The sequence below is a fragment of the Trichogramma pretiosum genome, unplaced genomic scaffold, assembly GCF_000599845.2.
Source record: "Trichogramma pretiosum strain Unisexual culture from Peru unplaced genomic scaffold, Tpre_2.0 scaffold16, whole genome shotgun sequence".
Classification (NCBI taxonomy): domain Eukaryota; kingdom Metazoa; phylum Arthropoda; class Insecta; order Hymenoptera; family Trichogrammatidae; genus Trichogramma; species Trichogramma pretiosum.
The window spans coordinates 1,575,978-1,590,776 of NW_019641647.1; the positions used below are offsets into that span (position 1 = coordinate 1,575,978).

A 14,799-nucleotide genomic window follows, 5' to 3' on the forward strand; every position below is an offset into this window, starting at 1 on the left:
TAAAATTTTTGTTCCTTAAATCTCTATTTAAATTTAACATTGATAAATTTTTCGCCACAAAGTATCATATATTACTGTAAATATTAATATATATTTTTAATTTCTTTAATTTTTAAAGAATCTTCATTTTCTTTTCAAATGTTATGAACATTTTATTAAGGCACTATGTTAATCGTTGATGCTTGATGAGCAATTCCTGTAAGAAAATATAGTTACAATTACATTCATGTTTTCAAATATTCAAGAAAAGTTATAAATACGTACCACAAACATTGCTTCCTATCGCAATGTACAAATATCCTTTATCTCCAAATGAAGGACCCCATGAATTTTTTACAATGTAAAATGGTATTGGACCAGTTTTATCATATCCAACAATTTCCACTGCGTGGTTAAGACTAGTATAGGCACCATCGCAATGATATTGTATTACTCCTCCTAAGTAATTCTGCCAGGATAGAGCATTAACAGCTGTAGCTACAGGACCTTTATTTACTATTGTTGATAACAGCTTATCCTCAGCTTTTACATAGCTGAAACATAAAAATTTTAATTCAACATATTTTTTTATGGATGTTTACATAACATTTTCAAATTTAAATGGTAGAAAATAAAACTATAATAAATTAAATTTGAAACAGAAATTATGACAATATAATATCAAAACCTCACTCTTGTGAATGTGACTTTAAAAGCCTTCTACTCTCAAGGCTATCAAGTATGGTTTAATAATCATCAAGTAAAACAGCATTATATAATGCATGTTATATATATCCATAAAGTTCCAATGAAGAAGAACTCTGAATATTTTTGATGTATAAAATAATTTCTAACACAACATTTTTTTTTAATTATAAAAAGTATTTTTAATTACCTATCACAAGTGTAGTCTGAGACTCTAATCCCAGTTTGAGTCTTCATGGAGGCTCTAAAAATTAAATCATTATTACAACATTTAAAAATAACTTTCAATCAATTTACATTTATACTAACTTCTGTAGTTTACAAGTATCTGTTTTACGTATAAATGGATAATTTGATTCTGGGACAATTTTTGTTTTAGTAGCAACCAACCAACTGAGTAAGCTGCATATATCTCCTCCCTCGCAACCATTATTATCATTTTTTGCACAATCAATCATCTGGAAAGTAGAAATTTTGATTTAAATTTTCTTTCATAAATGAATATTTGAATTAATTACCTCTTGAACACTCAATGATTGCAGTGTTCCATTTTTCAATGCAAACAATGTTTCAATAACCCCTATAGTACTAAATGCCCAACAAGCTCCACAAACACCTTGAGTCTTTACAGATGTAACAACTTTTTGATCTCTCCAATCAAATTTATCAGGAATTACCACTGGGGCTCTCTTTGATCGATCCAGAGCATGATCATGATGATTAACACTTTGATGGTGTTTTTCACTTCTAGTCGGCAGATCTGGACGTAAATGTAATTGTAGAAATTCTTCTTCACTCATATCAGAAAATTTAGTCACTCCATAACGAGCATCACTGTTTGATTTTCTTTGTTTATTTAGAGTCTCAATTGTTTTCAATGACTCCTGAATGAAAAAATAATAATTAATTTCTTAAACACTGCTGAGTGAAACAATTAATAATTATAATCAAAATGTTTAAATCAAAATCCAAATAAACACAATTTTTTTCATTTCAAGTACCTGAAACCGTGAAAATCTCTTTTGATATTCGTCGGGATTATGTCGATATGGCTTCTGGTATTGATCAACATATTCTTCGAATAATTTTGTTTGTTCAGTACTATTGGTGCCATTATCTGCGGGTCCAACTTTGATTGGTATGGCCAAAAAGCACAAACTCACAATCAACGTAGTCAAAGCAATTGTTTTCCACTCCATTGTTTCTACTTGTCGAATCAACCGATTGCACCGTCCATTGCCGATCAGATCTTCGAGACGGTCTTAAAAATTACAACACATAGGTTGCAGGCACATTACATTACAGCAAGTAAGGTAACACCGTCGTGAAGTCTAGTTTTTCTACAATGTTCACAGTCTGTTCTGATTAAAATTGTGGCTGCAGTCCAGTGATTACGTTCATTTGCTGACTCTGCAGTTCCAATTACCATATATAATACTATGCGACACTTCGGCAAAGACTATGGGTATATGGTATAAACGTGCGTGTTTATGTTGTATGAAATTTTCTCTAAAATAGACATCTCTATTATAGAACAAATTGTATGTTATTTTCCATCACAACAGTATGAAATCCTTCATACATGTATATGGTTTTATTAAGAAAGTTTGCGCTTCTGAATGTGAATTAATATTAATTGAATATCGTAACTACAGAAAAACTACCGGCAAGTCACATATAAACTAAGGAACGCTTACGAACGACTCAGATTACGTGCCCTGGTATAACAATAGCATGCAGAGAACGTCTGCACAAATGAAGCCTTATACTTTATAATCTGCTACGGCTTTTTTACATAGGAAAATAAAAATATGATCATGCTGAACATGAAGTAATCATTTAAAGAGCAAGAAAATAATCTTTTTATTTAAATCAGTTTAAATCAATTTAATTGAAGAATTTTAATTCGATTTCTGCTAATAAGATTTAAGATAAGTAAATGACACTTCGATTGTATACAAACAATTAGGTTCACGGTGCAATGACATTTGTAAACACCGAATAATTTGAAGCGATTTTGAAAAAGATGGGTCTGATGAACTATAGTCATGACGGTTAATTGACTTTTCCCTTATTTATGTCTTATGTCACGATAAAAATAGACGGTGTAGGCAGCATGTTTATCTATTCAATATCGAACATTTTTTGTGCAAAGTATTCAAACATTGTCTAAATGGAATAAAAATTTCTCCAACCACTTATAATTGAATTTTTATTACTTACTTGATTTATAACCACAGTTAATATTCAGTAGCAAGCTTTTCTTTTTTCGCTAATCGTGGAAAGTGCTATGTTTTTATGGTTGACACGTGATAACACATGATAAGATTTCAGGGACCCGTGCCTCCAATTTTTCTCGTGCAACCGGTGCAGCGTGCGCTGACGATTCGTGCAAAGTATCTGACTATAAGGGAATAAACTTAGCTACTGATTTTAGTGATTTAGTGTTCCCTTAATAGATATGATACATTTTGATTAAGGCGTGCCAAAGATTCTCGAAGAAATTTTTCTCGTTAATTTAAACGTAAAAACGGAATTTCACCAGTTATAAGCAATTTCTATATTATGAGAATTAAATAATGTTCGGTAAAATTGAGCAACAATTTTTATTTCAATTAAAAACAACCAAAGACCGCAAAAACAATAATTTTCTTAATGATATACTTACATTGAGATACAAAGGTATTGTTCAGTGGTGCAAATACTTACACAAAGTTCACCATTTATAGAAATTATAAACCCTTATTAACTAGTATTACACATCAATTAGATTTATGTTCCTGGACTGAACTATACTAGAAGTAAGAGTGCAAAGAAATTAAAAAATGATTTCAAGTAATACTATTAATTTATAAACTACACGTAACAATTAAATGCACTTAAACATTGAAGATTCTCACATCATTCATGGTTATGGTGGTTAAAGTTTTTAAAAACTTTTGAACTTTTTTTTATAAATCTCTTTATAAACTTTAAAAATAGCACTGTTTCAAAAGTAGCAAAATTTATATCTTAGAGTTAATCAACTAAATTTATTATTATTACATATTATTAGGCTCATAAAATTCACTTTATATATTTTGAATTCAAGTTAGGTGGTTAAAGGGAATGTAAATAAATTCAAATTCAATTTTTAACTATTTATCAAGAAAATTTTCAACTTGAAATAATTTTGACTATTCAAACTGAAATTTATAAAAATCACACTCATAACTGTTTTAACAATGTTCGACCACTAGTGATTGTTTTATCTAAATAGAAAATTCATACTGCAGTTTGCTCTTAATGTATAGATCACACCTTGTCAATAGACCCCTAGCAAGATTCGCACAATAAATTTTGTAATATTATTCAGAAGATTCAAAACAATTATTATATTTAAATTAAATTACTCTGAATTTAATGCTGCTTAAATTAGATATGAAACGTAAATATCAAACAACTTTTTGAAAACATACAAGATTTTTCTGAAAAAATGTTTAGAATCAGTGTTGTCACAGTTTACTATTTTTTTAGTTGTTTTTAGATAATAGTTTCAGTCACCAATTTTGTATAAAGTTCTTTCTATATCAAGTAGCTTTATAATTCACAGTATCTGAAAATAATAATTTTTCAGATCACTTAATTACTGTTGATGAACTGGAGTTATTCTGCGCATAACGTCTACAATGCTTCTAACGATTCTTCTCAAGAATTCAGGTACACTTGGCTTCATAGCAACAGAATCAAATATATTGGTTAGTTCAATAAAAACATTGCGAGTAAATGGATTTCTTCTTGAAGATAAGCGTAACTGAAGGAATTGATAGTAAACAATGGGAGTGAAAAGACCAGCTCTGCCCCTGCAAGAAAATAAAAATAAAAATAAAAAAAGTTCACAATATACCCCTTAGTATTTGCTAAATGAATATACTTACGAGAAAATTAGGGAAACTGTTAGAGGCATGATGAGAATTTCACACAAAGCACATAGTTTTAAGATGTTACGCGACTGGAATTCTACAAGGGAAATCAATAAACGAGCACCCCACCAGCTGTTCTGACCCAGACACTGAAAATAAAAATATATTTTAGAAACATAAAAATAATTTGATTTTAAATAAAAATTTTAAAATAGAAACTGCTGTTCAAAAATTGATGATATTTCAAAAATTGATATTACACTGTCACTATGACTTGTATCTTTAGTGTAACAAATGGCATTATGTAAAGCTAATAGTAATTTGCCACTAATTGTAGGAGTCATAGATAATACTTACATCTAGGAGAGTCAAAGAATAACTTGCAGCATGAAGCAGAGCAAAAAGGAAAACTGGAATTATTACCACTGAAAACGAAACATTAGGTCGATTAAAAATTTGATTTTTATGCATAGAATTGATTAAATCTTTTACAATAAGTTGTAGGAACTCACATGTAACTGGTGCAGTGTATTGAAATACAAATGTGTAAAACAAGTAATGAAATGAATCTTCAAGGAATAGCAGTTGTAAAAACTCTCTAGTGAAGGTAATTCTTGGTAACCTTTGATGAAGTCGAAGAAGATTTGTCGCTGTACAACTAAGCAGTATTTTGTAATATGATTCAAATGGATTTCTGCAAAAGAAATAAAATGGTGTAATTTTTATACTTGAGATCAACAAATTCAACAGATATAACTTACCCAACTATTGGAATTAAAAAAATTAAAGTGAAAAAAATAGTTATACATCTCAATAGCCATTGAGCAATTTTTATTTTATCTTGCATTATTTGTTGTTTTAATGCAGGTAACCCTTTGGGCACCGTAGGTGTACTGTCGGTTCCTGAAGTTGTATCAGCCATTCTAAAATGAAATAGAGTTATATTCAATTCATTTAATGATTATAAAATTTTATATCAAAAATCTAAATAGCAATTTCATTTTGAAAGGATGGACAGCTAAAATCGCTATGTCATCATAATTCCTTAGTTATCATGCTATTGATAGAAGCAAGCGTTAAGGCTATATGATTTTGAAGCTATGACACAAATTTCACGGAAGATGAGACAAATTAAATAAGAATAAAACAGAAAACGATCATCTTATGTAAAAAAGTATATGCATTTTTAATGAGAAAGCACATGAAAATCAAAATATTGAATTTAAACGTTGCTTGTCACCTCGACGTAATTTATTCGTAACTACAGAAACGATCAACTTTCTAAAAGTGGAAAGCCTTCAGCTGTGCTTTCGTCTGTGTATACGTGTTCGATGTACTCGCGGCGAACTCTATAGGTAACAACACAGCAAAGCGTAACACACAAGCACAACACTCATACGTGCGTATGCAGTGCAGGTACACAACGCTGATGAATCCAAAATACTACGTATACACGTATTAGAAATGCAAATTCTATAAAAGTGTTCCGCTAAGGAGCGTTGAATTCGACGATAACCTAAAGATTCGCACGATTAGTCGGCGATAATTATTCGAAACAACACCCGTTGATCGCGTATATACCACCCGTCAGCAGGCGTATCGATTGATCATTCATCAATACAACTGGGAATCGAAAGAAATTCGAGAAACCAGACGCGTAACGCCGATTCTGCTGTATGCGTTTAAAACGGTAAAAATTACGAGCCATAAACTCGAACCGACTGTTCAAAATTAGCGAAAAAAAGAATATGCGGGAATTTTCGTCACTTTTCTTTAATTGCAACGAGTGCAAGCAGAAGACTCGAGCTCGTACGTTCTCGTTTGTTATTAATTATACTTACTTGGTTCAGCAGTGATTTTATTCTTAATAAAGTCGAGCGCGAGCGATGAATAGTGTGATGGTACAATGTTGTTGCTGCGATACACACCATTTACGTGGATCTGTACGCTATATCTGGTCTTTTCGACTGATGATGATACTTGTAGATTTTTCTATCCTTCTCACTCGCCTGCGCCTGCTGCTATACTTGTGTAGTGTACTCGTATTTACTATAGAGATATAGGTGTATACGCGCGATATGTGTAAGTGTGTATATAAAGATACCGTGTATAGATGCTCTATTTTTCGGCTTTGCTATCGGGAATTTTTGATGCGGGGACTCGTAAATTGGGCGACTTCTGACCGTTCGACACTAAAGTAATATAACGTGGTCGCGCATATGCACGCGAATAATTATAGATACGCGTTAACGTGTGAGTACCAGCACTAAAAAATTCTCTTTAGTGCACTGAACAAGCATACTTTTAAAATCAATGGAAAAAAGTTATCCGTTTATTATTTCAGTGATTTTTTGTTGTGCGGACATTAGCGAGAACACAACTGCCTTATCATTGTAGAACGTGCGCAAGTGACGTGAACGTTCAACGTGAACGTCGCGTATAATTTGATTCAATGTTGTAAATCTGGCATGCGGTGCTTTATATATTATATATATATAGGATGTGGCTTCGGATTCGTGCGACTTGCGGATCAGCTATCAGCGAATGTAAATTGTAAACATTGCAGAGACGCGCATGCGCAGCCGGGATTTTCAAACTAAGCGCGTTTATTTGAAAGAGCATTCGTACTTACAATCAAGAACAAAGGAGATTTATGTTTTTTTAAGATTTATTCTTAGACTTAATAATAGTAAAATATATTTCATATCTAGCTATTAAAGGAATCATGACCCTTGGTATGAACAATGAAAGTATATGTCATTCACATGACGTTCGTAACTTTTGCTCATTGAGTTACACGCTAGCAAGTTGATAATGTTCATTCTCTTTTGAAAATAAATCCGATTAAAACTTGTGATAAATAATGAAAGTTATTTTTGTAACTTTGTTAACATAATACATAGTAAGAAATTCAAACATTGAAGTCTCATAACTCTTGTCAATTGTCAAGAAAGTATCTCTTGTAAGACACGTGGCTCACACTTGGACGAAAAGAGATGACTTTCTAAAGCTCAGAATCATAGGCCGTTCTTGATAGAAGCCAGGCCCACTTTTGGATCGATTCTATTATTGACGGGGCCTTATTCTCTTCTGTGATTCATGCCGCAGAGCAACCATTTGTGGTACGGGGCTTTGCGCGCACGCCTCTCGAACTTTCGTATTCAATGGAGCCCACCCGTAGCCGTATAAGCGTATAAATGGCGCTGAGCAATGTAACAAATGAAACTACGTCGACACATAAATATAATCATTTATTATTCGAAATATTATCATTTGGCGTTTAATGAGTCTATACTAATTAATAGTATGGTATAGTAATTATGGTTTTTAATCCTTGGAGCGTTACTCTAATTTTAAAATTAGCGTGTTCAAAGATTATGCAGTATATTTAATGTCGTCTAGTTAGCTCAAAAGTAATATTAATTGACATCAATGATCAAACCGCTTTGTACTTCTTTCTCAATCGCGATCAAAACATAAGAGAGCTCGAAGTGCAGACTCTGTAAGTCAAATGTGATGAAAAAACCTCCGGCCGTTGCTGCTCGATCGTAAACAATGCAGATTCTCTCGAGCCTATTACACGTGTACTTTAAGAGAACAACAGGCATTTGCGCGTTGTTGTCGAGCTACTCGAGAGAAATTTGACACTACAAAACGCCGAGGCTGCGCGTTTGCTTGTTTTTATGAGCCTGCAGGATTGTAAATAAACGTCGCAACTGTTGGTCAATAAATCATCGTTTTCCATTCGACATGAACCGAAAAAACGGATGAAAGTCACGTGATCACTGACTGCGGCTAGTATCATTCGAACAAAGACGTACTATTAATTCATCATAGCCAACTCAAATCCAGCCTTGTTCTCGGAAAAGTCTTGGCTTTTGTCAATCGTAAAATAATCGTAACGAGTAACTAAAGAATATTGAGAAAGTATGAAAGGCACTCGAGCGTGGCCTACAAGTGTACGACTATTTTGATAATGTCCTCTTTGCAGCATATCCCGACGTAGTAGGTATAGAAATATGTAAAATGCGCGAGTCGTTCTTTTTTTTTTTTATGTCAATTAATCAAGTGTAACGAACATTAACTCGTGTTTGCACATGCTTAAGGGTAAAAAGATTTTGAGCTTGTGCCTTCACACGAATGACGAGCGCACGATGATTCTAGAAGAAACGTTCTACAGATCAATGACTTAAAAATTAGTTATACTCGTCGTACATTTATTTATAAAATTAATAGACGTGAGAGGCATAAATAAATATGATTAATAGACGTAAGTGGCATAAATAAATGCGACGAGCATAAACAAATTTTTCCAAAGGAATTCGGTGGCAACTCGACAAGGACTTATGCAGTATACGATCGATGCGAGTTTGTTCAAAGATTTTTAAATGGCCACTGCTACTGTTTGCACGACTCAAGCTGATATATACAATCAGCAGATACGCAAAATATTTGGGTAACAAGGTGTGAATTGCCAACTCGTCAGTTTTGCCGATCGCGACCAAGTTGACGAAAATTTGCATGTTTTCGTAGTCGAATATCGGCTGTAGATGCGGATTCAAAAGCATTGCTTGTTTAGTTGTGTCGCGTTCTGTTTCGGAATACCTATTATTTGGCCGAGAAAAAAAAGTTTGGAATGCAAGAAAACAAAGCCGAGGTGCGAGTGTCGATCTTCGGTGTAAGGACGCGCAAGTACGTGTAGCGTAAACAAGTTACGCCGTGCTACCAGCTAAATACAAGTCAACGACGCTCGCCATGGAAAATAACGCGATCTTGTTTGTACTTGTATAGAGCAATTGGTATGGCTCGTGTCCTTGATAAAAAAATTCTATGCGAGCGTTAGGCATGTAAGCAGTAATAGTTGCGCATCGAAAACAACGCGTTGTACCTACGCAGATTCCTTTATGTAGCGCGCGTCACGAAAAAAGCGCGTAAACATGCCGAATTTCTGACTTGCCGCTACATACATAGGCAGCAATAAGTCGCTATAATGCCTGTAGTACACTTGTAGTACACATGCTCGATTTGCCGCAAGAATCGCCGCTGCGTCAACACGACACGAGGAGCGCTCGGCTTGCGAGTTGCGCGGAGGGGCCAAGAAAACGCGTCAGTACCGCCCCTCGCTACTCGAGACTGCCATTGGCCAAGACTGGCGCGGCTGTCACCCCCCTCCCTTGGCCCACGGGCGTAGAAGTTTGGTCCTGCCGGGCTCTCGGCTGCTCTCGGCGCTGCAGTTTTCTATCACAGCTCGAAGACGTCGCGACGGTGTCCCTTGGTGTTATCGAAGCCACGCTAGCTCGCATTAGTCAGTACACGCTCGTCGACTCGACTTGATCAGCAGCCTTGTTGAATTTACGACTGTGTATTCACACTAACGCGTACACCGGTTATCTAAAATCGAAAACAAAACTTTTTATAATTGTCTTGCTGAAATAAAAAAACGCGATCCAATTGTAGCCGCACGTATCACAGTTGCTATCGAGCTGTTAGCAATTTTCACCGCGATCGAATCGTCAACGCTCTAGACTTTTGCAACAGTGCAAAGAAAAAGCAAGACTTGTAATGGCGACTACAGCAAGGATGTTCAACGCTCCGCCGATCGGAATGACGCACCAGCAGAGCTACTTGTTCAACCCGATCTTCTACGACTTCTACAGGCATCCCGCAGCAACCGGTGGATGCAAGCCCACCCTCGACTTCGCCAACAGGACCCTGAACCCGCGTCAACTCAACAATAACCATCAGCACGTCCAGGAGAAGGGCGAGTACCTGTTCTCGTCCGTCTTTGGCTATCCATTCAATCCAAGCCTCTCCGAGGAGTTCGACAGGCTCTTCCAGAACAGCACGTCGCCGACAAAGTCTTCCAACTGTGGTAAGTTTCAACCAACTTCATCTTTTTTTTCCTTCATTTGCTCGCGATTTTATAGTCAGTTATTTTGTTCTTTGCCCTTGAATCTTGTCATGCCTTGTCGATTCAACAAGAGTCTGTACTTGTTGCTCTAGTACCGAAAACTTGCCCAACGTTGTATTTCTTAGTATCGTACTTAATCCTTATGATCAATTCAAGTCGTACGTGATTACGTAGAGATAACAATTGTCAATAATAAACATACTATTATTCAATCTATCATTATGGAAGTACTCTGAAATTTCGTGGTAAATAATCGTATAATTATCCTCGTTTTGACCCGATTGTGTTCAAAGCATACGCGCTCATTTCGAAGGAATCCGTGAATATTTTTCATTGCAACTTAATCATTGAATTAATGTCTCTGCTTTAAATGCCGCCCTTAATTTTTCTTGCGAAAAAAATTCATCCGCAAAGTCGTTCTAAGCGGCTCTACTTGATAAGCGCTACAGTACTCGAGCCGACGCAAAAATTCGGCGGAAAAACCCCTCCAAGCATGTACAAAGGCACATAGCCGCCGCGTTCGTAAGACACCTTGAGTTTGGCTACCGCCTCGCTAAATTCCCAGAACCCCGAGCGTTGAATTTTCGCCGCTGCTTTGTGCGTGCGGAAAAACAAAGAGACGCCGCCTTCAGCGCCTGTAGCCGGTCCCCTTTGATAGCGCGCCTCTACACTGCTACCGTGTTGATTTGCACCGACTTGCGCGCGCGCGGTCTCCACATTCGTAAACATCGCACGAGAGGCGGCCCGCTTACAAGAGGCACGCGTCGCTCGCGCTTCATTTATCCAATTTACGACTAACGTTCGATTTGCGATTAATCATTGATCTTAAACTTGATGAGATTTTTTAGTTCGAGCTGCATGTAAAAAATCGTTATTGAACATTTTTTACAACCGCAAGTGCTGTTATCCAGAGTGTGATCATGATCTAGATTTTTCTAGATGCATCCTGCTACGATACTTTTCAAATTTCTATCGTGAACGCGTATACCCTCGCCCTTCTATTCAGCAATAGGAGTGTCGCTGTAACTATGAATGTTTACTTGAATTTTTTTTTCAACTCACATATAAAAAGGACAGTAGGAATTCACCTATTTTATCAAAAATTTTGAAAAATGATCAAGACTTATAAACTTCACTATTTGTTTCATAGCTTAAATTTTTTTACTTACAACATGACAACAAATGAAGCAACCTACGTAACATTATTCCTAAATTGAATTTCAGTCTACCTTTCTAAACTAATTCTACAATTTCACTCTTACCTTGTTATAGATAATGAAATCTGGGAAGAATTCAAAAGCAATGGCAAAGATTATGAATACTGTCCAGATCAGGATGTTGTACCTGTTGTTATTCATAAGAAAAGAAACAAGAAACCTCTGCCAACTGAATGTGTTTTTTGTAAAAACAACGGAGAAGATGCTAAAATTTACAAAAATCATCTTCTGAAAGATAACGACGGAAGGATCATGTGTCCCATTTTGAGGTATATTTTTGTTAATTTACTCATATTGTAAAAATTTGTCTTTGTCTTGCAAAAATGTAATACCAATTTTTTTTATAGGAGATACACTTGTCCCATTTGCAAAGCAAATGGTGATAAGGCTCACACCATCAAGTACTGTCCTATCAACTCGAATAAGCACACCCAACAATTAGCATCAATGAATGCTTTGAAAGCTCTTCGAAATTCCTGTGGACGACGTCGTAGCCCACCCAAGTAAATCATCCAGGTTTATAGATTTTTTAAATTAGTTGAATAATGAGTTTTTTTTCTAACATTTTTATGAGTCAAATTAACGACAATAGAACATTTCTATTATAAACTGATCACGTGAGAATGGTTTATATCTCTCAAATTACTGTATATAGTTGAATTTTTTTCTACCAATATTATGGTAACTAAAGATTATTGAGACTTTGATAAAAGTATTAGCTTAAACTTAGCTAATAATTATAGATCATGAAAACACCTCGTTATTCTTAGGAGTGAAAAACTAATTTTTGAAACTAGACTGGTTAAGTTTATATACTTTTTACTACAAGTATCATGTTGACCTGGAAAATACATAATCAACATTATAAAAAGATTTATATTGTACGATTCTTAAGTTAAGAAAAAAAATTGAATGTTAAAGATTAAACATTTTCCCAGTTTTTCTATAAGTTTTATAGACAATATATCACTAGTGAGCTTATTTAAAAGTTCTAGATTTATCATGACTTTATGAAAAAAGAAAGTATGGATCGAATAATGATTAATCGATTACCGATTTAACAAAAAAGTATTGAGCTTTTAAAATTTTTGAATAATAATTTGCTAGCTTTTGAAAAATATTACCTGGATTAAACTGGTAAAGCACATGGATTTATTATTTAATAATATTGAAAAGTGTACAATCCTATTAGTTTGTAGTAGTATTAAAATATCAGGTACAAATCTAACTTTTTCATACTGATTTAGATATTTGCAAGATTTATTAGTACTTGTTCATTGATAGTATGAATAAAACAGTGATCAATAGTTATAATTTCCAATTTTTATATATTTTTTGAATTGTAACAGTATATTTTTATGCATGTTTACGGACTTGTAGCATCTAATTTTGGAGTTCAATTTATTCATAATAATTTTATTCTTCTTGAAGAATAATGCCACTTGAAATACATAATCTTTTATTTTTAATGATCTAAACTTTGACAATGTTTTAGTAGTGATTTTCAAAGAATAACTTGAGTGAAATTTCACCTGTTGTGATATAATAATACAATAATAATATAGTAATACACTTATCTTTGAGAGTCACTACTAAGACTTGCTTTTTATGTCGAAGATTTAAATCTATTTTCGTAGAGCTGTCATATGTATCTACCAAACGAATCATAATTGTAAACTGAAACCATTGATTAGATTTCAGATTTAAATTGAGCTTATTACTTTAATCAATCGCATTTATAATTATTATTATAAAATTAATCTAAAGTCCTTATAAAATGCAGAAATTGTATTGTGAAATTTTATTGAAGTGTAGGGGTTTTTCTAATAATTTTTTCTGTTCTTTAAAATCTAATTCATATACTTTAATTTTAATGAATTATGTGTAATGCTTTTCGCCACGAGTGAATTCAGTGATAGTAGTCAGAAGCACTACTGAAAACAATCATTTTGCGTGCCAATCAAATTTTTAAGATTTTACAAAAAATATTGATTGAAGTAAAATCTCACCTAATTAAAATTCAACTAATAGCAATTTTCATTCTTTTTTACAAACATCCAATGCACACACAAATCAATAGAGATTTATTTTAATTTTCTTAAATTTTATGGTTGTGATCACAAAAAATTGTTTATTTCAATCAATATCTTAGAAGAACATTAATAGTCATTTAAAACTATAATCATGAAATTTCCACAATTAGCACATCCAAATTTACCGAACTTTTTACATTTTATCTAATTTTTAATGTAATCAAATTGTCCTTATATCACTGAATTTACTGTGAGCTTCATTTTACCAATTTAAATTAATTTGGTGTAACATTTGCTTTATTCAAGTATGAAATTTAAAGTGTAAATATCGACAGGACATTTTCTATAATGTTACATAAAATTCATAATTTAATTAATTTTCCTTAATTTGTACATTAAATATGTTTGTTTAATTTTAAGTTTTACTGAAAAGAATTTTTGTAAGTTGATTGTATTTGCAAAAGTGATTTCATTGCGTTATAAAATTTAATATTTCAACGAAGTACTAAATTTTCCACATCATAGAGAGTATTCGATGCAAAGTATATTGTACCCATCTAAGCAAAAAAGTGTATACGGCCTGTTATGATACAAAACGTGAGCGTTCATAATAGATTTACTACTTTTGTTGCTTGAAATGGATATCAGTTGCATTTGTATGTTAGAATTTTAATGGTATACTTTTATATGTAACAAGTCCATCGATACATGTAAATTAATTGCTAATGAAATGTCAAATGTACTGACATACTATCCAGTGTGATTTGAAGTCAATTATTGCAATTTTATATTTACGTGTAAACGGTAAAGAATGTAATTGTGGAATATCAGTACGTTTATTTTTCTTAATATAATTAGATCGAGCTATCGCTGCGTTATAAAATATATTTTTTAATTAGTCTAAGCTATTTGATACTTTTATAAAAAAAGCGTTCTCATAGAGAACAGTGCCATAGCGTGAAAAACGTTCATTGCTCTACTAAATACATTTATAATTCTTTCTGTGTTTGATATGTAAAAGTTAATAAAAATACACCACTTGTCTGTAAAAA

General features: G+C 33.5%; 3 protein-coding genes across 4 annotated transcripts; 1 reads left to right on the top strand and 2 right to left on the bottom strand.

Annotated features, from left to right (window-relative positions):
• Nucleotides 1-81: 81 nt before the first annotated feature.
• Nucleotides 82-2,816, bottom strand: LOC106659361 (cathepsin O-like). The gene is made up of 6 exons (XM_023459830.1): nt 1,686-2,816; nt 1,203-1,568; nt 994-1,142; nt 875-928; nt 265-533; nt 82-196 (listed from the first exon to the last, which is right to left on the bottom strand). Exons 1-6 carry the CDS (start codon nt 1,881-1,883, stop codon nt 156-158), a joined length of 1,077 nt encoding a protein of 358 aa, XP_023315598.1. The 5' UTR covers nt 1,884-2,816; the 3' UTR covers nt 82-155.
• Nucleotides 2,817-3,315: 499 nt separating this feature from the next.
• Nucleotides 3,316-6,852, bottom strand: LOC106658936 (Krueppel homolog 2). Of its 2 annotated transcripts, none has more exons than XM_014381132.2 (6): nt 6,428-6,852; nt 5,348-5,509; nt 5,099-5,280; nt 4,944-5,011; nt 4,602-4,735; nt 3,316-4,526 (listed from the first exon to the last, which is right to left on the bottom strand). In XM_014381132.2, exons 2-6 carry the CDS (start codon nt 5,506-5,508, stop codon nt 4,310-4,312), a joined length of 762 nt encoding a protein of 253 aa, XP_014236618.1. In that variant the 5' UTR covers nt 5,509; nt 6,428-6,852; the 3' UTR covers nt 3,316-4,309. The 2 variants fall into 2 exon arrangements, with proteins under 2 accessions (XP_014236618.1, XP_014236626.1); XM_014381140.2 differs by lacking the exon at nt 6,428-6,852 and adding an exon at nt 5,827-6,094.
• A 2,959-nt stretch (nt 6,853-9,811) lies between these two features.
• On the top strand, nt 9,812-14,799 carry LOC106658631. Its single transcript, XM_014380655.2, has 3 exons — nt 9,812-10,458; nt 11,770-11,983; nt 12,062-14,799. Exons 1-3 carry the CDS (start codon nt 10,149-10,151, stop codon nt 12,219-12,221), a joined length of 684 nt encoding a protein of 227 aa, XP_014236141.1. The 5' UTR covers nt 9,812-10,148; the 3' UTR covers nt 12,222-14,799.

Coding starts and splice junctions, on each gene's coding strand:
- LOC106659361 (XM_023459830.1), bottom strand. CDS start 1,883: ATGGAGTGGAAAACAATTGCTTTGACTACGTTGATTGTGAGTTTGTGC. Junction 1,143..1,202: donor AATCATTGAGTGTTCAAGAG/GTAATTAATTCA, acceptor TCTACTTTCCAG/ATGATTGATTGTGCAAAAAA. Junction 929..993: donor GATACTTGTAAACTACAGAA/GTTAGTATAAAT, acceptor TTTAATTTTTAG/AGCCTCCATGAAGACTCAAA.
- LOC106658936 (XM_014381132.2), bottom strand. CDS start 5,508: ATGGCTGATACAACTTCAGGAACCGACAGTACACCTACGGTGCCCAAA. Junction 4,736..4,943: donor ATTCTTTGACTCTCCTAGAT/GTAAGTATTATC, acceptor TTTTATTTTCAG/TGTCTGGGTCAGAACAGCTG. Junction 4,527..4,601: donor ACAGTTTCCCTAATTTTCTC/GTAAGTATATTC, acceptor ATTTTCTTGCAG/GGGCAGAGCTGGTCTTTTCA.
- LOC106658631 (XM_014380655.2), top strand. CDS start 10,149: ATGGCGACTACAGCAAGGATGTTCAACGCTCCGCCGATCGGAATGACG. Junction 10,459..11,769: donor GACAAAGTCTTCCAACTGTG/GTAAGTTTCAAC, acceptor ACCTTGTTATAG/ATAATGAAATCTGGGAAGAA. Junction 11,984..12,061: donor ATCATGTGTCCCATTTTGAG/GTATATTTTTGT, acceptor TTTTTTTTATAG/GAGATACACTTGTCCCATTT.